General features: G+C 40.7%; 2 protein-coding genes across 10 annotated transcripts in view; both read left to right on the top strand.

Moving 5' to 3' along the window:
* LGR4 (leucine rich repeat containing G protein-coupled receptor 4) overlaps positions 1–9214 on the top strand; it is a 125162-nt gene extending 115948 nt beyond the window's left edge. For 3 of the 4 annotated variants that reach the window (XM_061610588.1, XM_061610589.1, XM_061610591.1), the window contains 2 exons: positions 418–498; positions 5798–9213. In XM_061610588.1, the coding sequence (XP_061466572.1) occupies positions 418–498; positions 5798–7074 (1358 nt within the window). In that variant the 3' untranslated portion in view covers positions 7075–9213. Of the gene's footprint in view, positions 1–417; positions 499–5797 lie in introns of all 4 variants that reach the window. The other variant, XM_061610590.1, reaches the window with a different exon arrangement.
* Positions 9215–14609: 5395 nt separating this feature from the next.
* Positions 14610–26187, top strand: part of CCDC34 (coiled-coil domain containing 34) — a 46387-nt gene continuing 34809 nt past the window's right edge. For 4 of the 6 annotated variants that reach the window (XM_061610605.1, XM_061610606.1, XM_061610601.1 and 1 more), the window contains exons 1-2: positions 14853–14966; positions 15093–15333. In XM_061610605.1, the coding sequence (XP_061466589.1) occupies positions 15110–15333 (224 nt within the window). In that variant the 5' untranslated portion in view covers positions 14853–14966; positions 15093–15109. The other 2 variants (XM_061610602.1, XM_061610603.1) reach the window with 2 other exon arrangements.

Consider the following 26187-nt stretch of genomic DNA (forward strand, 5'->3'; position numbering starts at 1 on the left):
TAATGGCTACCTGAACTAGGATGGATTAAAAGACATACGGGCCCTATACCAATCCATTTTCTGAGGCTCCTGCTATCTTCTTACATAGACTCAGGCTCCCTCTCACCATTCCATATCTGGAATTCGGGGAGTGGATGCTAGTACTCCATTTTGCTATGTTGGGCTATGCTTCAAACTGTTGGAAATTTCACTGCTTAACTTCATGAAATGTATTTGCAATCTTCCTAAAGATAACTTAATTGAGAATTAGGAGTCCTACTTCTTCAAGTAGGATTGACTTGTTTAAAATATTTTAATTTAATATGAAGCAAAAGTGTAAATTACTGGGTTGTATTTTTCTTTAAGAATCTCAGATCCATTCAGTAGTTTAATATTTTAGTATATCTCTAGGCCTAATCTTTTGCTTTCTTAATCAAGGTGCTTCAGAAGCAGATGAGTTAAGCAGTGATGAGAATGAAGAACTTGGTCAGACAATAATTCACTGTACCCCCACAACAGGTAAATGGGCTGCTCCCTACCTAAAATTAATGCTCTGACTGTTTGCATTACAGTTGGATAAAATTCACTGGTTTGGTAAAGAGTACTAATTGTGGTGTAATAATATATTTTTATTTTTATTTTTTTTCAATAATTTTTATTCAAATTTTCATAAAACATACAAGACGAAATCATAAAACATTCAAAGACAAAAAACAAAATCAAAAATAGTTAAACAAAAAAAATAAAAAAATAAAAATAAAAATAAAAATAAAAAATAAAGAGTAAAATATTGACTTCCCATTTGTCAAAGATCAGATCAGTTATAAGTCTATAATATATAACAATCCTGTCTCTTAAGTCATATTATAAAATCACTTTCCTCCAATAGTTATCTTACTTAATCATCAAATCTCATAAACATTACTTTATTCTTTCCACAAAAAGTCAAAGAGAGGTTTCAATTCTTTAAGAAATATATCTATCAATTTTTTTTTCCAGATAAGCATATCAATTAATCCATCTCATTACTAATTATGATAATCTTATTGTCATAACCATAGTCAAAATAAACATTTCAATTAATCCATCACATCAGAATCTGTTAGGTTCAGTAATTTCAGTAGCCATTGTTCTATTATCCCTATTAGTTCCATTTTCCATCTTCCATCTTCAGTAGTCTTGTTAAGTCCAGTAATTTCAGTATCCAATCTTCCATTATCAGTATTCCATAATAATCTTGCTGTCAAAGCCATAGTCATATAGTAAGAGTCTGATGGGAATTACCTCTATCCCAAATATTTTCTTGCCATCCATTCTGAATAGGTTGCTGAAATACTGCTGTAAAATCATATCTCTGTTCTTTTTTTCAAAATACACTGGGTCATCTCTTGAAAGTTTTTCCATTGTTACATGGCTGCAGTTAATTCCATAAATTTTCTCTATATTGGGCTCCATCACATCATTCCAGTCCAGAAGATTATCCATGCCATTGATAACTTTATCTCTAGAATCTTCATTAATTTCTTCAGAGATAACATTGAGTTCCAAACAATAGATTTTATTTCTAAAGTCCATAGACTCCAAATCTTTTTCCTGTTCCACGTTTGTTCCAATCTCCGGGGTCTCCTCTCTCACAGGGACCCCTGTTCCAGTCTCCAGGGTCTCCTCTCTCACAGGGACCCCTGTTCCAGTCTCCAGGGTCTCCTCTCTCACAAGGACCCCTATGTCTTTAATCTCCTGTGTCTCCAAACAATAGATTTTATTTCTAAAGTCCATAGACTCCAAATCTTTTTCCTGTTCCACGTTTGTTCCAATCTCCGGGGTCTCCTCTCTCACAGGGACCCCTTCCAGGGTCACCTCTCTCACAGGGACCCCTATATCTTTAATCTCCTGCGTCATTTTACTCAATTCAATTTTCAGCTCCTTACAACCCTGTCGCAGGTTTTGTTTCGTTATCTCAATCTCATCCATTATTTTCTGAAACATAGTTATTTCCAGATTCTCAGCCACTTTCTTAATTGCCATTTTAAAAGAAAAATATAGGAAAACCACTTCTTATTTCAGCAACAATTGGGTTAATACTCCAAACTTGGTGACATCACAGTATAAACAGAGCAGACAGCCTTATCTCTCCATAGTTAAGTAAACAAAATGCAGTTCCCAGGATCGAAACAATTAATGGCAGTCGTCAAGAAACAGATTCGTCAAAATAAAATAGACCAAAAAGAGAGTAGTCTCAGACAGTATAATATTCTTCAAAATAAAAATCTGGAATAGAAATCCCTCTTCTGTGTATATCTTTAGAATGCAAATCCAGGACAGCTTTTTGCAACAAAAACAGAGATAAGCTATTAATTAGTGCGTAGCAGAGAGAAGTTATGGCTCCCCAGTGAGATGTCAAAAACCGATCAATCTGGCAAATCTCTTTTAAACAGCAACAATTTAAGTCAAGTAAAAGAAAAATATAGAAAGAAGGGTGCTTGCCTGTTAGTGCGTTCTCTCTTAGAAGATAAGATGAACGTTCGCTTTAACAGATAGAGCTTGCTGTTGAAAATCCGTCCCACCTTCGTCGGCTGGTCCTCGTCCCATAAATTAATGAGATCTGGTCGTCCCAACAAAAATAGGCTTTGAGGTTAATCTCTTCGTTTCTCCCTACCCGGGAGAAGTTTAATCAGTCAAAAAAAAAAGAAAAAACTGACTGATATATCTGAATAAGCTTCTTTTGAGGCAGGAGCCCGTCTCAAAAGCAGGCACAGGCTAAGTCACCCTTCCCGGAAGTCGTAATAATATATTTTTAAAAGTACCATTCTGTGCTGCTGTTTTATTATTAGTTTAGTATTGTGGATTTATTTTATTATTTTACTGTCAATTGTGTTTGTTTTAATTGAGACATTTTTGTAAGTTATTCTGGGACTATTTGGCAGATAGTGGGCTGCAACAGCAACAGGCTGCAGGGATGGAGGGGAGGAGTTGCTATAGTCTACAGAACTTCCTTCTCTGTCACCAGAGCTCTGTCTTGGAGCTGGCTGTGAGGGCTTGGTGAGATGGGTATCGGAGGCACTGTTTTACAGTGGTTCCAATCCTATCTCCAGGGTCATTTTCAGAGAATAGCATTGGGTGACTGTCTTTCGCCCCCCTGGCAGTTGTGCTGTGGGGTGCCACAGGGTACCTTGGGAGCAGTCATCAGGAGATTTGGGGCGAGGTGTCAGCAATGTCTGATGATACCCAGCTCTATTTCTCTGTAACATCTGAATCGGGAGAGGCCGTGCAAGCCCTGGACCGCTACCTGGACTCGGTGGTGGGCTGGATGAGGGCCAATAAACTGAGTCTGAATCCTAGCAAGACGTAGGCGCTGTGGGTTGGTGGTTCATGAGTTCAGATAATTCGTCAGTTGCCTGCTTTGGATGGGGTCGTGCTCCCTTTGAAAGAGTAGGTCCGTAGTCTGGGGGTGCTTCTGGATCCATCTTTGTCGCTAGAGGCAGAGGTGACCTCAGTGGCTAGGAGTGCCTTTTACCAGCTTCAGCTGGTAAGACAGCTGTGGCTGTTTCTGGACTGGGATAGCCTGTTATCCATGCACTGGTAATCTCCAGTCTGGATTACTGTAATACGCTCTATGTGGAGTTGCCCTTGAGGGTGATCCGGAAACTGTAGCTGGTGCAAAATGTGGCAGCGAAACTGGTCACTGGGGCAGGTATTGCCAACATGTCACTCTGCTGCTGAAAGAATTGCACTGGCTACCTATTGGCTACCAGGCTAAGTTCAAGGTTCTTGTTTTGCTATTTGAAGCTCAGGACCAGGATAAATGAAAGACCATCTTATCTCTTATATACTCAGCTGATCACTACGCTTTGCAAGTAAGGGCCTCCTGCAGATACCATCTTATCAGGAGGTCCATTCCACACAACATAGGAAGCAGACCTTTATTGTAGTGGCACCAAACCTTTGGAATTCCCTCCCCTTAAATATTAGACAGGTGCCATCTCTTATATTTTCGGTGCCAACTGAAGACTTTCCTCTTTCAACAAGACTTTTAAGTAGAGACCTTATCCCAGCCTGTGTCTGTGTTGGAATTGCTTTTTAATATGTTTTAAGCTTTTTTAAAAAATAAGTTTTTAATTTTTTAAAAAATATGTTTTTAAAGATGTTTTAATATGTTTTTAAAGATGTTTTAATATATTTTAAAGTCTGTTTTTATGATGTTTTAGAGTGTTTTTAGAGTTTTTGTTTGCCATCCTGGGCTCCTACTGGGAGGATGGGTGGGATATAAATCTAATAAATAAATAAATAACCTTGGAGATTTGGGTGATGAACGCATCATGACACTTTTGCGGGATATTGGTGAAGGCTATTTTAAAAAGCGTTTTCTAAGATGAATATTCCTTTCACTTTTATCTGCATAGCTCAAACTTAATTCCCATTGCTATCTACCTGTTGTCATCCCATTAGCTGCTTGCCCTTATTTTGCCTCTCATTTAGCAGGCCAGGCATTTAGTACAAGCTTCTCCATCGCTCAGCTGCCTACAGGGAACAACTACTTCCTATCCACCTATTATACCTTCAACCATGCTAGAAGGTGCTTGCACAAGTCCTGCCCCAAGCTTTCTGGTTAATCTTTTCCATTGCTGTCACGTTTCGACACCCCAGTTCCTTCTGCTTCTGTAAACTCAACTGAGGGCTATGGCCCACATGGCTTTGGGAGCAGGCACAAGGTAGTTGCTGAGGTATGAAGGATTATTAGAGCCAGTATCACTCCACCCTCTCTGTTGAGTGGAGGAATAGATTAATCTTAAGCATTATAAAGACTTGGTAGGCAAGTTGTCTTATTATTGTAAAACTGCAGTGTCATGTGAGTCAAGGGAAACAGCTCATGCTGGTAGAGTCAGAGCTGTTCATGCTATAACTCCCCTGAATGCTGCTGTATTACACCACGAGGAGGATTGTCTTGATGTTCTTTAACATTTGGTAGGTGAAACTCCTCATAGCAGCTCATTAAGTTCATGAGGCTTCATTTTTCCCCCCAGTTTGGAGACAGGACTTGATTATTTGTCTCTCATATTTTTCACCTGCCATGTTTTGACCAACTTCTCATACCCATTCTATCTGGAATGTCCCCCTTGTCTCCTCTCTGTGCACTGACTCATTGCATTTCTCTTTACCACTGGAAGAGAGCTGTCAACCAAATGCATGAATTAATGGAGCTGGAGAACCTTCTCTTTGTCTTTTGGAAATACTATTTTTATTTTACTTTTTAACCAGCCATGGCCTCCTTCCATGGCCTTCATGCTTAGTTTCAAATATCCTCATTTTTTAAAAAATCCAGGTTGTACACTGTGGCCTCCTAGACTACACCCTAACCCCAGTAGCTGAAAATAAAGGAGTTCCGGGGATTATGTAATCACAAGTAGACCCCTTACTCCTGTGCAATGACTCTGGGTCAGTAGTGATGCTATGCTGTCACTCTTCAACCCTGTGCCTTTTGATACTGGTGATGTTGAGGACTAGGGGTGGTGGCTCCAGCTCCTTCTTTGACAGCTCCAGGGGTTCTTCTACAGGTCTCCCAACTGAAGGTCCCTCAAGGGGATCCTCAGCACTGATACCAGGAGACCCTTCTCCCCAAGGTCCTCAACCTGTGGAGTGTCTGGTCCATCCTCTGAGGACTCAATGTTTGACATGAGGTCAGGGCTAGGCATGACAACATAGGCTAGATGTGAATACTCTTTTCAGAACTAATGCATGTCTTGTAATAGTGTTAAAATACGTTAACATTAATAATCTAGTATTTCTTACCACGTTATATATTTTTCTTTTCTTTTTTTAGGTGCTTTCAAACCCTGTGAATACTTATTGGGAAGCTGGATGATCCGCCTTACAGTCTGGTTTATTTTTTTGGTCGCCTTGTTCTTCAACATGCTTGTCATGTTAACTATATTTGCTTCTTGTACTTCACTGCCTTCCTCCAAACTATTCATAGGCTTGATTTCTATCTCTAACTTATTTATGGGGGTTTACACTGGCATATTAACTTTTCTGGATGCAGTCTCTTGGGGAAGGTTTGCTGAATTTGGTATCTGGTGGGAGACTGGAAGTGGCTGTAAAGTTGCTGGGTTTCTGGCCATCTTCTCTTCGGAAAGTGCCATTTTTTTCCTAATGCTAGCTGCCATTGAACGGAGCTTATCTGCAAAGGAAATTATTAAAAAGGGCAAAAGCAATAATCAGAAACAATTTAGATTTGCAGCCATTTTTGCTTTCCTGTGTGCATTGGTAGCGGGATGTTTGCCACTTTTCCATAAGGGAGAATATTCTGCATCACCTCTCTGCTTGCCCTTTCCTACTGGAGAAACTCCCTCATTGGGCTTCACAGTTACGTTAGTGCTCCTAAACTCATTAGCCTTTCTGCTAATGGCTATTATTTATACCAAACTTTACTGCAACTTGGAAAAGGAAGATCTCTCTGAGAACTCACAGGCCAACATGATTAAACATGTTGCTTGGCTAATCTTCACCAACTGCATATTTTTTTGCCCAGTTGCATTTTTCTCCTTTGCTCCACTCATCACTGCCATCTCTATTAGCCCTGAAATCATGAAGTCTGTCACTCTAATATTTTTTCCACTGCCTGCTTGTTTGAATCCAGTCTTGTACATCTTCTTCAACCCCAAATTCAAGGAAGATTGGAAATTACTGAGATGGCATATCACCAAGAAGAGTGGGACTGGAACAGTTGCTGTCAATACTCAAGGTGGCTGTGGAACACATGATTTTTACTATGATTGTGGCATGTACACACATCTGCAGGGCAATCTTAGCATGTGTGAATGCTGTGAATCACTACTTATATCAAAGCCTGTGCCCTGTAAACACTTAATAAAATCCCACAGTTGTCCAGCTCTAACAGTAATGCCTTGCCAAAGGCCAGATGGCTTCTGGTCAGATTGTGGTACCCAGTCTGCCCGTTCTGATTACGCTGATGAAGAGGACTCTTTTGTGTCTGACAGTTCAGATCAAGTACAGGCCTGTGGACGTGCTTGTTTCTATCAAAGCAGAGGTTTCCCATTGGTTCGTTATGCCTACAACATCCCAAGGATTAAAGACTGAAAGGCTTTACTGCAAAGCATGTGCTAAAGAGGAGGAAGTGTGATGCTTCAAACACCATTCCTGTTCAAACCTTTCACCAGAAAGCACTTTTATAATCATCACTTGATCATTATAAACAAGGCATGCAGGCAGTAAATATCTTGAGCTCTATGTTTTAAATAAGAGCTGTTGCTCTTCATGTAAATAATGGAAAAACCAAAATGTATAATCCCAGGTTTTTTACTCTTTTTCCAAGCAATTATATATTATGTTCTTAGACTGTTTTTCCACGTTATCCAATTGTAACTTGCTGCTTCTGTTGTAATGTGAATTCTGTCAACTTTTCTAGTTAAGCACAATACATCAGAAAGCAGTTAACATTAAAAATTGTTTTAAAATGTGACTTTAGCTACGGGAAAAATTGTTGCTAACTTTTGTATAGCATTTCTGACTGAATCTCAGGACAATTTACTGCAGGGCCAAAAGAAGGGAGTACTCTTCTCATAAGCAACTGTGAGACAAATACAAGCAAAACATGCTATGTTTTCATAATATAAGCTGTAGCTGAATTTGTCTGGAACAAAAATCTTTATTTCAGTAAAATACTTCTCACGCCTCATAATAGAATCTGGATGGTTTGGTGTAATAGCCTCCTCAGATATTACTTGATAGCAAATGACAACTTTGGGCATTTACATGTAAACAAACGTCAACATGAGTTTTGCCAAACTTGTCCTGTGTGGTTCCATTGGGCTAGACCCAGACTTCACTTTTCACAGATGGAAAAGCTGCTTCCATCCACAGATGGCTTTTGATCCAGCAGAGGAAGCCTGCTGATTTCTCCTCTACCACCTCCAGTCTCCAGTGCCATACTGTTATAGAGGATCCCCAAACCCTCTGCTACACTGTGGAACTTGGTGCTGGTGGAAGGGGTAAATTGGCAAAAGTCACTTCCTTTCCCCTCTCCACAGAATTGCTGGCAGAAGCATCCTTTGAGCATAACTGTGTTCAGAAGATGCTCCTGTGATCAGGAATGAAATCTGGAGCCAACCCAATGTGTATTAACCTATTCACTTGATCTCTTGATCCATAGGCACCATGTACATAGACGGTGCCATATAAATAAATGTTATATTTCTTCCATTGCTCTGATCCTGCGGCCTCCAGTGTGAATGTAGTGCTTCTCACAAGTTGTAGAATAGTCTACACACATATTGGGGGTTTCCAAATGCATGCCCAGAGCATTTTTAACATAGAAGAGAACAGGATAACCACTACCACATGGATATTGAAGAGCCTCTGGGATTTTGGATTGTGCCATGTGTCTTGAGACAGCAAAAAATGTGTGATATGAACAGCTGCTGATAGGTAAAAATGAACTTATTTTTCAGGAAGGGAAATGTCTGGGGTGAAAGCACAGTCTGTAGTACTTTGTAGTACATGGAATAGGCCTAAAGGTAGCAAGTTTATTTGGCATAAAAGACTGGGATGTTCAAATACCAAGAAATAAGACATGTAAGGTGCCCTTCAACATAGAAACTTCTGCTTGTTGCTATTTTAAAGTAATGTGGAAATGGGCTGTCTTTCATTAAAGGAGTGGGTGGGGGCACAACTAGTTAAAGTGTTGCATCTTCAGACTTGAGGCCTTGATTGTTTTGTTTTTTTACAAAATGTTAAGTTGAAAGCAATTCCACTGCCATACCAGAAATTCTGGTGCAATTTTTACTAAATGATTTAGACCAGATTGCCATTAGGAAAATTAAACTGTACATAATGTGCATAAAAGTTTTTTCTTTATATTGTAAATTATTTGATAGAACACATGGGAAATGTGGCTTCAGTGCATTTTGTTAATTAAGGCTACCTCCTGAAATATAGCAGCTGCCAGTAGCAGAATGGTTAAATTGTGATTTATATACTTTTTGCATTGTAAATAAACATTGGTTGTACATTGTTGTAATAAAACTAGAAGCTTTGTATATCAAAATTATTTAGCTTGTATAAAATATGGGATGCTATCATTCTCGTATACTGTAATTTTTGTAAGCCTAAATCATTCATAGTAAAATCAAAGAAAATTGAGAGCAAGAGAGAAGTATCCTAGAGTTTGTGTGTTTATACTTTACATCTCTTAAATTCAACTTACAGATTTAATATAAAGTTCCTCCTGTAAATAATAAGTGTGTGGTGTACATGACTGGTGCTACCTTGATCATATAGTTATTGGTTAACAAAGAAAACAAAATTGGCCCACAGATGCCAAAATTGGCAAATGTGATAAATATTCACTTTAATCCAGAGTGCTGTCTGTGCTATGATGCATAAACTTGGGACTTTTGCTTACCCGTTCATTATTACAGAGGGAGTAGTGTTGCATTTCTGTACATGCAGAACTGCTGTCTATATTGGAGTGAATGGGAGAAGCCTGTTATGTGCAGCTCTATGTGTGTGTTGAAATCTCTCAATCTTCAAGAAAATTTTGGCCTGGCCAATAGAGATTTAATTTCTGATATATATGGATAGAGTGGAAAAAAGATGTTGCCAACATAATTAGAATTCAGCTGTATGACAAATCATTTTAAAGTTTGATTTTTTAGTTTTTGATAGCTATTTTTCCTTGTCTGTTGCAATCCCTTTTTCACTCAAGGTATGCCCCAAGTAAGTAACCTCTCTTTGGAACAACTTACATTTCTTTGGATTCAGTTTCAAATTTGTCACAGACCATCTGCAAGTTTGTTAGCTCTTGATCAAATGTCTTGGCATGCACTAGAATATTGTCTAAATACAACAAGCAGGCCGACGGGTAGGCCATAAAGCACCCTCTCCATCAGCCTCTTGAAGGTAGCAGGAACATTACACAAGCCAAAAGCCATCGCCCTAAACTGCCATAGCCCCTGCCCTGCTGTGAAAGCAGTTTTTTCTTTGTCCTTAGGGTCCATCTCCACCTGCCAGTATCCACTTTTGAGATCTAGTGTGGAAACCCATGCAGATCCTGCCACTGCATCTAAGGTGTCATCTATTCGTGGCTGTCGAGCCCCAGGTCTCTCAGGGTAATCAAGGAGGGGGGCTGGAGGAGCTTCAGCCCCCTCAGCTAGAGCAAGGGGCAGAGCCAGAGGAATTTGATACTTTTGAGGACGCTGGGGGAGGGAGTGTGCTTGACACTCTGCCAGTTTCCACGGACAGTCCTGCTGAACGTCAACAGAGCCATTGGGGGAAGCTCTGGCGTGTGCGCCAATTCCAACCCCTCTGGATCCCCCTCTTGACACTTCAAATGCTTGCCCGCCTCCTGACCCCCAGCCTGCACCTATCCAGTCGGTATTGTCAGATGAGCCGTTGCCAGACGTCGTGAGAAGCGAGCCGGTCAGAGGGAGGTTCCTCGAAGGAGTAAGAGATTATGGGTGAAGACCTTTCCTATATAAGCTTGCCTCCCCCTGACCGGGGTGTTGAGTCAACTTCCTTCATTGCTGCAGAGTATGTTTAGTAGCTTACATAGGGCTTGGAGTGAGTTAGCTAGTTGAGTTAATGAGGTGTGCTGCCTTTGATGTTTCAATTACCCTAATAAAGCAAGAATTTATCTCACCCTTGTCTCTGACTCGTGCCTCACACACTGGGCAGGACAGTGGCAGAGGGTAGGAGTCTTTTATTGTGGTTTCATTCAACTTCCGGTTGTCTACACAGAATCTAAGGCTACCATCTTTTATTTTTACAAGGACAATAGGGGAGGCCCAAGGACTGGTGGAGGGTTCAATTATCCCCTGATCATGCATGTCCTTAATTGCCTGTAAAGCCTCTTCCCGCTTTGCAACAGGTAATCTGTGGGGTGCCTGTTTGATAAGATGACTATTTCCTGTATCAATCTTGTGTTGCACCAGTGAAGTGCACCCTATATCTGTGTCTGATTTTGAAAATAAGCCCTGGTTCTTTAGTAAAAAAAAACCCTTTAGGGCAATCTGCTGCTCCTCATTTAGATGCACTGAACTGCCCTATACAACCCAGCGAGAAACTCAGGCAGCTCCTCTTTGATGCAGTATCCCTCCCAACTGGGCTCTGTGTCCACCCCTAACAATTGAACAGGCTCAGATTTTGCCACTGTGAGGCCTTTCCTCAACATCCAGGGCTCATTAGAAACATTCAGAAGCTGTACTGGCACCCTGGGCAGCCCAAATCCACAAGAGCCTTAGCTGCCAAGATCCCCTCTAATTTCTGCCAGTCTGGACACATTTCCACCAAGCCCCAGGACTCTGCCAGGGAGATCAGTCTGAGCATTGAGCCATAATAATGGTCTCTGCTCTGGGGGGAAGGATAATCCTCTCCCCACAGAGCAGCACATGCAAAGAGCTGGCTGACTTTGAGCTGCATCTTTGAGAAGCACCTCAAAACAGCATACCTGCAGGGTACCTCACATAGTGTCAATAACACAACCACTGGCCATCATCAGATCCAGGCCGATTATAAACTGGTCCACTGTCTGTCTCCCAGATCACATGTTGCAAATGGGCTGGGCCAATATTTATGTTCACACTTCCCCATTTCCTCACAGGGGTTGGGGTTCCATTTACCATCACCATCTGAGACCAAGTGGTCTCCCCAACTTGAGCCCCTTTCTCCTTGAACATGCCTACCATATCAGATCGGAGAACAGTAATATTTGATCCGGTATCTAGTATCCCTGTGCATTTCACCCCACCAACTTCGCAATCAATTGCCAAGCTGCTATTATTATAGCTCAATTGCCCAGATTTAGGCACACACTGGGGCCTCCTTTCTTCCCTCCAAGCTTTGCCCCTTCAGCTTGGTGGCACCCCGTTTCCCCAACCTGTTTTATTGTCTTTTGGCACTTGTGAACCTCTGTCCTGGCTTCCCTTGGAAAGATAGCAGTTCTCCTTTTTGTGGCCAATTTTGTCACAGTGCTATCATCAAAGTGGCACCTTGCCCCTAAACACTTTGCCATTACCAATTGCCCTAGGTTTTTCAACCAAATCTAGGAACTCTTCTAACCAGTCTAAAACATTAGCTGCCTGGTCAGATGGTTCCACATCCCCATTCACATTAGAAAAGGGTGCATGCTTACCCACAAAGGTTTTTCTCATGAGGGGCTGCCTCCCACTTGTGCTGGTAGCTGTGTAGCATGCTTCTTCCTCCGGGGCAACTTCTACTGCTTCTCGCAAGGTCTTTGGATGGCGCTCCATGATCTTCATGCGGAAGTCCACATCACTCTGTCCGTCGAGGAACTGGTCCTTTGCCAGTGTCTCCTGCATCTCCTCACTGGCACCCCAGTACGCTATTCCCACCAGGCGTCTCAACTCCTCAGCAAACTCAAGAAGGGTCTCTTCTTTCCTCCTCCTGCGACTCCTGAACTGGGTCCTGGCTAACTCAGATTGGTGCACAGCCCCAAAACGTAGGTCCAAGGCTTTCATCAAGTCTGGGTAACTCTGCCTTTTCTCAGAAGAGAGATTCTGCAAGACCACCAGAGCTGGCCCGCTAAGGTTGGCTGTGAGCAATCCTCCTCTCTGTCCTTCATCCCAGCCATTTATTTGGGAGATTATTTCACACTGGGAGAGATAGGCTTCCCAGGAGATTTTTCCATCATAGAGAGTGGGCTTCTGGACCACACCAACTGTGGTGACCAGCCCCCTTCTCTCAAGGCCCTTACATGGAGCACATGGGGTAGAAAAGTCTATGACAGGAAACTCCTTACCCCCGGTTGCTGGCTGCTGGTCTCTCACCCAGCCACTCATTCCCAAGGTGGGTTGGTACTCTTGCTTCACCTCCTGCAGTTGCCTCTCCAGATCCTGCAACTCTTTCTGGAGCTTTTTGTTTTCATCTCTGTTGGCCAGTTCCAAGTTGGCTAAAGCTTTTTGGGTTTTGGCTACTGACTCAAACACCCTAGAGTCCAGGCTAAGCACTCTCACCCATCTCATCAACTTTCTTCTGGAAGCCCTGCATCTGGGCTCCAGCCACTGCTGGTCCTCCTGGCCCTCTTGTTGCCTTTGCTGCTGGAGCATAAATTTCATCTGTTCCAGGAGGGTTGCTGTTATCCGCCCCCATCTTGACTCAGGCACACCTTGCTCCCAATGCTTCTCCCAGGAAACTCAATCCCACTGACACCAGTGTTGCGTGCCTCCCCAATCTCCGAGAGGTGAAATTTCAGGTGTCCCTGTGCTCATCCTGGGCTTGGTTTCCTTGGGAAGAAGGTCAGCAGAGACTGTGGTGTCTTTATGAAATATGGTTTATTTATTTACACACATTCTAACCTGAGCTTAGGATGGAGGGATTCAAGGCATCAGTAGTCCAATATCCAGCTTTCTCATCAGTGTTGCAGGAGGCATCCTAAAGCCATGGTGCAGAGAGACAGCCTCTCTCTGCCTGCCTCCAGTTCCCAGCCTTTCTTCTCCACAACTCTAAACACACTCAAAGCACAAACCTCTGCTAACTGCCAGGAGGGAGGGGGGGAAGGCTCTCCTAAGAGTTTCAATGACAAAAGCATCTTCCTGGTCCATTCACTAGTTGCTGAGCACCTGAAAGACCCATTAGCAAACTGGCCACTCTATTAGCTTAACAAAAGAAACTCATCTGGCCAGCAGAGCTAGTCCCTTACCCCAAGGCACAGGATTCTAAATCAGAGGCTAGAAGGGGACTCACAGGGATCATCCATTCCAATCCCCAAACTCACAACAATATTTTTAGTTACTTGATCCATTGTATGCATTACATACCAAGATTCAGAGTGCTGAAGTCAATTATAAGTCCATTCATTTACTCTGGCTTGATTAACTTGTGCTGATTCTTTTTACAAATGGTCACTCTTTGACCGCCCCGTTATGGAGGGAGCACAGCTGAAGTGCTTCATTTACAACATGAGAGGTGGTAGAGATGGAAAGTCACACCTGGAAAGTTGACCTAGAAGATTCTTCCTAATTTTAGGAGAATTCCAGATATAGGTGGACTCCAACTGCCATTAACCACTAGCCAGCATAGCCAGTGGTCAGGGTTCCAGCCTCTTTCTGGAACATCTTTCCACTTTGTTGTTTGTGGGGTGGGAACAGTTGCAAACTAGAAGTTTAAACACCTTTCCCTTCCTCCTAAGACTCACCATTACTGGGTTTTGTTATTTATTAATATCTAACTGAATGTTTTAATGATAGATGTGTTTTTATGGATGCATTTTTGGTTATGTTATATATCTTGATGTTATTGTGCTTTTTGTTAAACCTCTTAGGGATTTTACACATTCAAGTGAGAATGTAACAACACTGGTGTGTGACCAAACCAAAAGAGGCAGTTTGGCACATGGTCGAACTCTTCTATTATTTCACCTGGGCTCTTCTGCTCACAAACATGTTAGGCTAAGGCCCGGCTGCCTCCAACCTCAAGGCCAGCGTGCCTTGGGTTTTCTTTAGAAATAAAGAAGCGCCTCTAGTGACGGAAGCGACAGTATTGTTGAGGTAATTCAATCAAGCCATAGGGGGCGGCGGCGTGTTTTCTACCGCTTCGAGAAACGTAGGGCAACAAAGCGTTAGTGATGGGAATACGAAAGGGAGAAAAACGCGAGAGGGAGTAGGAGAAGCCTGGATCACGCTCTCGGGAAGCAGGGCGCCGAGGGAGGTGCTCAACCCGGGCAGTCGGCCGGAGGCGTCCTCGTTGCTATGGCGCCCGTTGCTGCGTAGTGATTGGTGGAGTTGGCTGTGCCGCAGGGACGGCTGGGAGCATAGCAGGCGCTGCGAGTTTCAAAGCGGCGGCCTGAGGTAGAACGGTTTATTCTTACACCTCCCACTTTCCTAGGAACCGTTGGTAGGGGGTGCGGCGACTCTTTTGGGTTGCACCAGAAGGCGGGCGCGACTGGAGTCTGGCTGTTGAGGGACGGAGGGCGGGCCGAACCGGGCCTAGTAACTGAAGCGAGGGGAGTTTAGGAGGTAGTAGCCATGTGGTGGGATGGAGTGGGCGGGGGAGTGAAGTCAGGACTAATCTCAGCAGGACCTACTTCGGTTGGGTAAGGTGACTTGAGAAATATCCACTGCTCACTCTCTTTTCTTCTTCAGAGGTCCCTGTCACCATCATGCCCACTTCCGTGCCCCCAAGGAGTAGGCGGGGGGCAGCCCATTCCACCTCAACCTCCCCTGTTAGCTCCGACGATGAGGGGGCCGGCAAGTCTTCCACTTTCTCCCTGATCTCTCCAAGTTTCCACCGAAGTTTCTCAAGTTTCCACCACAAGGAGCAAGAGGAAGAGGCAACACCAGCTAGCAGGGGGACCGGCATCCCTCAAAGGATTAAACATCATAGGTAATGTGTTGCCCACTTTGCAGCTTTCCACTGTTCTCAGGTGACCTTTGATTAAACTGTCTGCCTGGAACCCAGTGGATCAAAGGGCTCTTTCAAACTGTATCTCAGTCTGGCATGAAAATGATTTCTATGTGCAATCCCTTGCTTTGTAGTTGGTAAACTTGGCACACAGATGCCACAAGCACAGCAACCAGTAGATGTCTGTGACATGACTGGACAGGAGTAGGAGGGTCTGTGGAGCTGGCTGTGATGTAGCCAGATGTCAACTGCCTGTCTATGTAGTGTTGCTACTTAATTCCCACCTCAGTAACTTATAGACAAAACCACACCAAGGCACTGGGGATAGCATGCGTACTGTAATCATAGAATCTTAGAACAGTAGAGTTGGAAGGGGCTTATAAGGCCATTGAGTCCAACTCCCTGCTCAGTGCAGGAGTACAATTTAAATCATACCAGACAGGTGGCTGCCCAGCAGCCTCTTGAATGCCTCCAGTGTTGGAGAGCCCACCACTTTCCTAGGTAATTGTTTCCATTGTTGTACTGCTCTAACAGGAAGTTTTTCCTGATGTTCAGTTAAAATCTGGCTTCCTGTAACTTGAGCCCGTTATTCTGTATCCTGCACTCTGGGATGATGGAGAAGAGATCCCGGCCCTTCAAGGTGTGACAACCTTTCAAGTACTTGAACAGTGCTATCATATGTTCCCTCAGTCTTCTTTTCTCAAGGCTAAGCATGCCCAGTTCTTTCAGTCTCTCCTCATGGAGCTTTGTTTCCAGTCCCCTCATCATCCTAGTTGTCCTCCTCTCAACCTGTTCTTGTTTGTTTGCATCCTTCTTAAAGTGTGGTGTCCAGAACTGGATACAGTACTCAAGATGAGGCCTAACCAGTGCTGAATAGAGGGGAACTAGTACTTCATGCGATTTGGAAACCATACTTCTTTTAATGCAGCCTAAAATATCATTTGTCTTTTTTACAGCCACATCACACTTTTGGCTCATATTCAGCTGGTGATCAGCAACAATTCCAAGATCCTTCTTGCCTGTAATATTGCTGAACCAAGTCTCCATCTTATAACCATGCATTTGGTTTCTTTTTCCTAAGTGTAGAACTTTGCACTTATCCCTGTAAAATTTCATTGTTTTAAGCCCAATGCCTCAGTCTATTAAGATCCCTTTGAATTTTGTTTCTTTCCTCCAGGGCATTAGCTATTGCTCCCAAGTTTGTATCATCTGCAAATTTGATAAGCATTCCCTGCACCACTTCACCCAAGTCATTTATAAAAATGTTGAAGAGCACTGGGCCCACACTTGCCTTGCACACTTGTCAAAAAAGCTCATCGCTACTGATTTACAAACAGGTTGCATACTGATTCGTACACAAAAATGTCTTCTGTATTTGATAGTTTTGTTTGATATAGTTTTATTAGCACTAGCACAGACAAGTTTTCCAAGATCTAATGCTCTTTAAGCCCCCGTGATAGCAGTCTGTGTTTGAGTTATTCATAAGGAAAACAGCTTGAAACATATGGCTATAGATGGAAAACATGAGTGACACAGATGTGGGCTGTGGTAAAGTATGTGGTAGTAGGGCTGGATTTGGATTGCTGAGACTCTGGTTCAGGCCCATGCTTTGGTACCTAGTTTGGAGTTCTTCCTGAACAGGAAGCATATGCATGCTGTATATGAGTGACTATAAGAATAAGAAGTTAGCACATTTGGAGGTTTCTATTATGCTGCTTTACGGAAGAATTGTTAAGTAATTTTCATAAATGATATCTGCAGCAGCAACATAGTTCACATGCATAATATAATCTGAATCCAGGCACAGAGAGAAGCTCTCTGAATAGATGCCACTGAAGAAGACTTGTTTCAAGTCGAAACGCGTTTGGCATATTATGAGATTTGCTGTATTTTACCTTCACAATTTACATTTCTGTATTAGTACACCTCTGCATTTTATTGCCGTGTTGTTGTCATTGGGAGTGTATGTATATCTTGTCTACAGAACCAACAATTTACATCACACTCTGTAGTAAAGTGCATGTGCATTAGAAATTGGGCATTATTGTGCATTCTGTTGGCTATCAGCCATAGACTATATTTTCTACCATTTGTTTCTACATATATTTTTCAGAATCATACAATGTTTGATTAGACCTTGACTGTATGTGCTTTTTTGTATGTGGTTTTTGGTCGAGGATTATTTTCTCCACATTAGTTTTTTGTTCACCTAGTCTGGAGAACCTGAGTACCAAATACACATGCCTTTCATAAAATATGAAATTCTCAGAAGCAGTGACTGAAAAAGGATTCAGTCTTTACTTCTGAGTATTTTAAAGGAACACATGCCAAATGTGATGCATTCTTGCCTTTCACACTTGCCTAGCAGTTCATTTGTTTGGTACTTGAGTGTTCACAGTCCAGTTGCAAATGCAAAGTGATAATTAGCCCTCAGTCATTAAGATATGAAGCTCTAGGGTTAACAGACAAAATAAAAGTTAGCAAGTCACTGGGTCCGGGTGGTATCCACCCGAGAGTTCTCAGAGAACTCAAATGTGAATTTACTGATCTTCTAACAAAAATATAATAAATATGTCCCTCAGATCTGCCTCCATACTTGAGGACTGGAAAGTAGCAATCAGGGCTGTGGAGTCAGTATGCCAAACCTTCAACTCTGACTCCTCTATTTTTCTACTGTCCGACTCCACCCCAAATTGCTTCCAACTCCACAGCCCTGGAAAGGGCTGTAAATGTCTTTTTAAATTGGAAGCTCTCATAGGAGCATTTTTATCGCTGCCTGAATATGCGCTGATCTTGGCATCACAGCATTTGTCTTCATCTGGGTCCTGTGTCATACACTGACACACAAAATGTTTTCCATCTCGAGTTATGGTGAAATGCTCAACTACAGCTTACTTCATGGGAAGCTTCTTTGACATTTTGAATTTATATTTTAAAAAATTTGTCAATCAAAATTTATTTTGAAGTCGGAGTCGGTACATTTCTACCGACTCCAACTCTCCCCCAAATTGCCTCCAACTCCACAGCCCTGGTAACAATTGTAACACCAATATTTCAAAAGTGATCCGGAGGAAATCCTGGAGTTTAGGTTAATTAGGTTAACATATGTTCTGGGAAAACTGGTGGAAAGTATTGTTTAAAGAAAAAATAACCAAGCATAAAGAAGAGCGAGGAGAGCCTGGCTAGGAGTCCAGAGTCTGTGAGTTCAAATCCCTGCCCGTGTCTCCTGGGTGTAAAGGGCCAGCTAGAGATCACCCACACAGTGAGTGGCTCAGGGGTCATGTGCCCTGCCACCTGTGCAGCCGTGGGCAAGCTGCATAGTCCCAAGGAGCCCAGTTGTTCCCCACAGGGTAGCCAAAAGTCGGGATTGACTTGAAGGCAGTCCATTTCCATTCCCATAGAAGAGCGAGTCTTGCTGAAGCAGAACCAGCATGGCTTTTGCAAGGTTAAGTCCTGTTTTACTAACCTGTTAGAGTTCTTTGAGAGAGTCAAGAAGCATATTGGTAGAGGTGATCCAGTAGACATAGTGTACTTAGACTTTCAAAAAGCGTTTGACAATGTACCTCACCAAAGATTCCTGAGTAAGCTTAGCAGTCATGGAATAAGAGACAGGTCATCTTGTGGATCAGAAACTGTCTAGGAAACAGAAAGCAGAGAGGAGGAATAAATGTTCTCCCAGTGGAGATATGCAGAAGTTGGAGTTCCGCAAGGATCAGGACCTGTACTTTAAAACTTGTTCATAAATGATCTAGAGTTAGGGGTGAGCTGTAAAGTGGCCACGTTTGCTGATGATACTAAATTGTTCAGAGCTGTTAAACAAAAAGCGTTTGCCAAGTCTCCATACTGAATGGATGAGTGGTAAACTGGCAAATGCAATTCAATGTAAACAAGTGTGATGTTATGTATATTGGAGGAAAAACTCTTAATTTCATATATATGCTTATGGGGTCTGAATTGGCGGTGACTGACTAGGAATGAGACCTTGGTGCTGGAGTGGATAGCTTGATAAAGATGTCGACCCAGTGAACGGTGGCTTTGAAAAGGGCAAATTCCATGCTAGGAAACATTAGGAAAGATATGGAAAATAAAACTGCCAGTATAATGCATTATACAAATCTATGGTGCTGCTGCATTTGGAATATTGTTTACAGTTCTAGTTGCCTCACCTTAAAAAGGATATTGAAGAGCTGGAAAAGGTTCAGAAAAGGGCAACCAAAATGATCAAAGAGATGGAGTGACTCCCCTATGAGGAAAGATTGCAGCATTTTGGCCTTTTTAGTTTAGAGAAAAGGCGAGTAAGAGACAACATGATTGAAATTTATAAATTTATGCATGGCATGGGGAAAGCAGGAATTCCCCCCCCCTTTTCTCATAACACTAGAACTCGTGGACATCCAATGAAGCTGAATGTTGGAAAATTCAGGACAGACTAAAGAACGTACTTCTTCACACAGGGCATAGTTAAGCTATGGAATTCACTCCTATAAGAGGATGGCTTTAAAAGAGGATTAGACAAATTCATGCTATTAATGGCTACTAGCTCTGATGGCTATGCTCTGCCTCCATAGTTGTTTCAATCATCTGTATCTTTATTATACTTGAAAATACATTTGAGTGTTTCTAGTCCAAATTCCATTACTTATTAACACCATACGCATAAGCACATTTACTCAGAAGTAATTGGCATGGGATAAAAACTGACAGAGGTCTTTTTAGATTTCAAGGCACCAGTCTTCATCCTTTTTCCCACTTAAAAACTAACCTAAATGGTTAATACTTATTTAAATGTTTTAGTACATTGGTAATAGAACATGTGTCAAAATTATCATTTATTTGTTTTTTTTTTTTTTTTTTTTTCAATAATTTTTATTCAGATTTTCATAAAACATACAAGACAAAATCATAAAACATTCAAAGACAAAAAACAAAATCAAAAATAGCTAAACAAAAAGAAAAAAAGAAAAAAAAAACAAAAATAAAAAATAAAGAGTAAAATATTGACTTCCCATTTGTCAAAGATCAAATCAGTTATAAGTCTATAATATATAACAATCCTGTCTCTTAAGTCATATTATAAAATCACTTTCCTCCAGTAGTTATCTTACTTAATCATCAAATCTCATAAACATTACTTTATTCTTTCCACAAAAAGTCAAAGAGAGGTTTCAATTCTTTAAGAAATATATCTATCAATTTTTTTTTCCAGATAAGCATATCGATTAATCCATCTCATTACTAATTATGATAATCTTATTGTCATAACCATAGTCAAAATAAACATTTCAATTAATCCATCACATCAGAATCTGTTAGGTTCAGTAATTTCAGTAGCCATTGTTCTATTATCTCTAGTAATTCCATTTTCCATCTTCCATCTTCAGTAGTCTTGTTAAGTCCAGTAATTTCAATATCCAATCTTCCATTATCAGTATTCCATAATAATCTTGCTGTCAAAGCCATAGTCATATAGTAAGAGTCTGATGGGAATTACCTCTATCCCAAATATTTTCTTGCCATCCATTCTGAATAGGTTGCTGAAATACTGCTGTAAAATCATATCTCTGTTCTTTTTTTCAAAATACACTGGGTCATCTCTTAAAAGTTTTTCCATTGTCACATGGCTGCAGTTAAGTCCATAGATTTTCTCTATATTGGGCTCCATCACATCATTCCAGTCCAGAAGATAGTCCATGCCATTGATAACTTTATCTCTAGAATCTTCATTAATTTCTTCAGAGATAACATTGAGTTCCAAACAATAGATTTTATTTCTAAAGTCCATAGACTCCAAATCTTGTTCCTGTTCCACGTTTGTTCCAATCTCCGGGATCTCCTCTCTCACAGGGACCCCTATTCCAGTCTCCAGGGTCTCCTCTCTCACAGGGACCCCTGTTCCAATCTCCGGGGTCTCCTCTCTCACAGGGACCCCTTCCAGGGTCACCTCTCTCACAGGGACCCTTATATCTTTAATCTCCTGCTTCATTTTACTCAATTCAATTTTCATTATCTCAATCTCATCCATTATTTTCTGAAACATAGTTATTTCCAGATTCTCAGCCACTTTCTTAATTGCCATTTTAAAAGAAAAATATAGGAAAACCACTTCTTATTTCAGCAACAATTGGGTTAATACTCCAAACTTGGTGACATCACAGTATAAACAGAGCAGACAGCCTTATCTCTCCAATAGTTAAGTAAACAAAATGCAGTTCCCAGGATCGAAACAATTAATGGCAATCGTCAAGAAACAGATTCGTCAAAATAAAATAGACCAAAAAGAGAGTAGTCTCAAAACAGTATAATATTTTTCAAAATAAAAATCTGGAATAGAAATCCCTCTTCTGTGTATATCTTTAGAATGCAAATCCAGGACAGCTTTTTGCAACAAAAACAGAGATAAGCTATTAATTAGTGCGTAGCAGAGAGAAGTTACGGCTCCCCAGTGAGATGTCAAAAACCGATCAATCTGGCAAATCTCTTTTAAACAGCAACAATTTAAGTCAAGTAAAAGAAAAATATAGAAAGAAGGGTGCTTGCCTGTTAGTGCGTTCTCTCTTAGAAGATAAGATGAACGTTCGCTTTAACAGATAGAGCTTGCTGTTGAAAATCCGTCCCACCTTCGTCGGCTGGACCTCGTCCCATAAATTAATGAGATCTGGTCGTCCCAACAAAAATAGGCTTTGAGGTTAATCTCTTCGTTTCTCCCTACCCGGGAGAAGTTTAATCAGTCAAAAAAAAAAGAAAAAACTGACTGATATATCTGAATAAGCTTCTTTTGAGGCAGGAGCCCGTCTCAAAAGCAGGCACAGGCTAAGTCACCCTTCCCGGAAGTCACCAAAATTATCATTTATTTGTATGGCACTTTTCCATAGTTAAACTATGCTCAGGATGGCTTACACCATCAAAATTTACATAATCCTTAGCAGTTACAAAAATATAAAAAACTGTAGATAGCCATAAACAATAAATTAAAACATCCACTGAAATGGATGGTTTGGTGTGAAGCTTACTGGATTACTTGGGGATTACTTAGTTTTATTGTATTGGTGCAGTGTAGCATTAAATGAGTAAAAAGTTGCTAATTAGTAGGTATTGAATAGATTCTCTAATTGACCATTTAATAAATAAATTAGACTTGAAGAATAAATTCATAAATTGTGGCTCTTTCAGAAAATACATTAATCTGAATACACTGTTTCAAAAAGTCCAGTGACTTTTAGTAACATTTTAATGCTGAAACACTCAACCAATACAACATTATGTGGACAGAGCCCACCTTGCTATGTCACAAAGCTCGCAGTCAGCACATCATAACTCATATAATCTTGAGTATTGTGTGTGTATGTAGTTTGCCATATAAAATTGAATTTAGTTATTTAATAATTACGTTCAGAAGTTTAAACTTTATATGTGAGATCACACCATGCATTTAAGTATATCATGGCTTCTGATACCTCTCCCCCCCCCCGGACCTAAATTGCTAATCGTGTGGTTTAATGAAGAGTCTGGAAGCCTGAAATGTATGTTCCTGGGGTTTTTTTGATAGTCTTCTTTCACTGTGTCTACCAGCACATTTAATTAAAAATGGCAAGCAGCTTCTTAGGGTCATGCTACATCTTAACAGTGTGTCTTCATCTTTTTTTTTCCTAAGTGAAATAAGCCTCTGTGGTTACAAGTTTCAACAAAGGAATGGTGTTTCCCTTCTTTTTGGTCAAACTGTTCTCCAGATGCTTTTCTCTCCATGGGCCGGGGATTTTAAGTAAAAACACACCAAAAAGATGAAGCAGTCTGTTTCTTCCCACCACCCCATTTTGCTCCTCCCCAGCCTCTTACTGCTGCTTTTAATTTAAAAGTCTGATTGTTTTTCATGCTGTATTTTTATTTTGGATTTGTGGTTTTGATTTGTATTTTCATATTTTGTTGTTGTAAGCCACTTGAAGAGCTTTGCTATTATGCATCTTATAAAAGCTGTTAAAATAAAATGGGTGTAAGACTGCTTGTTACAATGGTGTTAAACTATGAAACTGCATTTGTACAAGTTCAGAATGTGATGATTGGACTACTAATGGACTAGGTGTTATAATTCTATTAGGCAAATGGTATACAGCTTCCATACTGGGCCCAGTTCATAGTGCTGGTCTTAATTTTTTATGTCCTTCACGGCTTAGGATCAGAGTACTTGGACAATCTTGTCTCCATGTGGGCCACTTACTCATACTTTAGGATCATTAGGAGAAGACCTTCTGTAAGCGTCTAGCAATCTGGACCATTGCAGATGGCTACCAGGAAATAGCCTTCGTTGTGGTTGGTCCATAACAGAATGCTGTCCCCAGATAAGTTCAGCTAGTGCCTACTTATTTCAGCACAAAGCCGAAACCTTTTATTTTTCTAGGCCTTCTAAGTCAAAATCACAATCCTGTGGATGGCTTTTTATTTGACTTTTAAGATATTGTTGCCTTTTTAGTTTATGGGTTTTTTTTCTGTTGGGATGTTTTGTTTATAGTTTATATTTAAAAATACAAAAACTATTAAACTGTTAGACATTTTTATTCAGTAGTATAAAAATATCTTAAATACAGTAGCTTGATCCATATACTTCAAGGAATTTTAAAAGTAGTTGTCAGTTTCTAGAAGCTGCTTCCAAGCAGACTAAAAGATGTACTGTACACAAGAACTTGAAATATAGCTAGGTCCTAAAAGCCAGGTACTATTATGTATATCTGAATTATTTTGTTAAATAATGATGACTTCTTGAAAAGGACTGTAATATGTTTTAAATTCTTAGGCATCAGCATTGTATTTTAAGCAACAAACCTATATAGAGCTGAAAAATATTTCATGTTCAGCACCTAAACATTTTCAATTTTGTTGTAGAAGGAAATCAGAATTCTATGTGTAGATAAGGTGTTGATGGGTATAATTGTACAGCAGTCTTTGGTACCATTATATTTACTGACTTTAATCTGAGACCAACCACATGGTGAAACGGTCTGGCTTCCTATTATCCTACCTTTGATGTTGCTATCAACCTTGATAGGTTATTAGGAAAACAGAGTGAAGATATTCTTGATATTGTTCCATTCTCTGTTCTGCCACTCAAACCCATAGGATCATCATAAGCAGAGCAAAAAATACCTTCAGTGAGCAGATTTTTAATCATCAAACCTGATGATTCGAGACCAAGAAATAATTCAATATAACAGTCTTCCCCAACCTGGTGCCTTCCAGATGATGTTGAACTCCATTTCCCATTGTCCCATGCTGGCTGGGGCTGATGGGAGTTTGAGTCAAACAACATCTGGAGTGCACCAGGTTGGGGAAGACTGTTATATAGAATCATTTCTTGGTTTTGAATCATCAGTTTGGGTGGTTAAATATTAATATTAATTAATAGATAAATGTTTGGGATTTTTTAAAAGAATCTGGAACTAACGAATGAGTATTCTCATTGGTATCCATTTTCTCTAGTAAATGGTGGTTTGAAATTTCTACCTTTACCACAAATACTTGTTCCAGCTCCAGACCAGCAAAATGATATTCCAACCCCCATATAATGATTACAGAAAGGGGGAAGGAAGGTAAGGGATGGCTGTACCTGTAGGGACAGCCTTACTTGTGGATGCTATTTTTAAAATTTTGGGAGCTATGTGCTAGGGAGAGAGAGGCTGTGTGGAGCAGTGATTAAAGTAACTGAAGAAGCAAAACACTAAAGAATAATGAACTAGAAAGGTATTGTTGTCCCAAGCTCTGCTAGAATTTAGTCATCTCTCCTACTCTTCAATAGATTTGCCTTTTTCAAACCTGAAAGTAAACTTCCAAGTGCCTTGTTATAGTAATGAATATTGTTGGTTAAACTAGTACAGACAAACTAGATTGGATTCAAAGAAGAGATATAAAAATGATAAGGTGTAGATGAGCTTTGTTTGCTACTTAGAAGGGATAAATAACAGTTGCCCACAGGCAGCCAAGTAGAAAAGTGTATTTTCAGGCCTCTTTTCCCTTCTGCCCTGTATCTATGCACTACGTCCACTGTTGTCCTGCCAGAACACTCTCAGGTGCCTTCACTGCTTAAACACAAGAGAAACCGATGGGAGAACCTATCATGATTGGTTATTCCCTAGATAACTGTTTTTCTCTCTGTCTGTACCCAAGATGTGCTATGTACAGCAAAGGTAATGTAATTGGTTTAACCCTTTCAGATCTTGGGCATTATTTTTAATGGGAAAGCAAGGTATTAATGAAACAGATTGGTCCAGAAGAGGAGAGTAATCTCATCTATTTGTTCCACACTTTAGAAGTCTAAAAGAGACTTTGAAGTACCACTTCCTACAGGAGGACAGGAGTAACATATTGAATGCAACAATGAGTGGAGAAGCAGCCCAGATAGCAGCCAAGGGAGCTAAAAAATTATTTGCAAAACTGTTCTGTGAGATATGCTATATTAGAGATGGATGAAGAAACAGTATGTTTAGCTTACAGAAGACAGAGAGGAAATGTTGATAGTTTTCAGGCTGCAGGATATCAGCAAGGCGAAGTACTTAATTATGTTTATTACAGATGGGACACAAGGAATGTATTTCAATTGCAAGAATTGCAACTGTGATTAAACATGGGAGAATTTCTCAAAAAAACACATTTAGTGCTACCTAGGAAGGCTATCAAATTTGCTTGCTTTAGAGAACTTTAAAAATGGCAGGGATTTATTGTTAACAATTTGTATAGTGTGTCCTTCCTTAGGGCTGGTGGTTAGGCTAGAGGATCTGCTGATATCTTCGAATTCTGGAAACTACAGATAGAACTTTGTGGCAACGAAGTTCTTCACAGATGATTTCAGCA

This window comes from Rhineura floridana, chromosome 2 (assembly GCF_030035675.1).
Source record: "Rhineura floridana isolate rRhiFlo1 chromosome 2, rRhiFlo1.hap2, whole genome shotgun sequence".
Taxonomy (NCBI): Eukaryota; Metazoa; Chordata; class Lepidosauria; order Squamata; family Rhineuridae; genus Rhineura; species Rhineura floridana.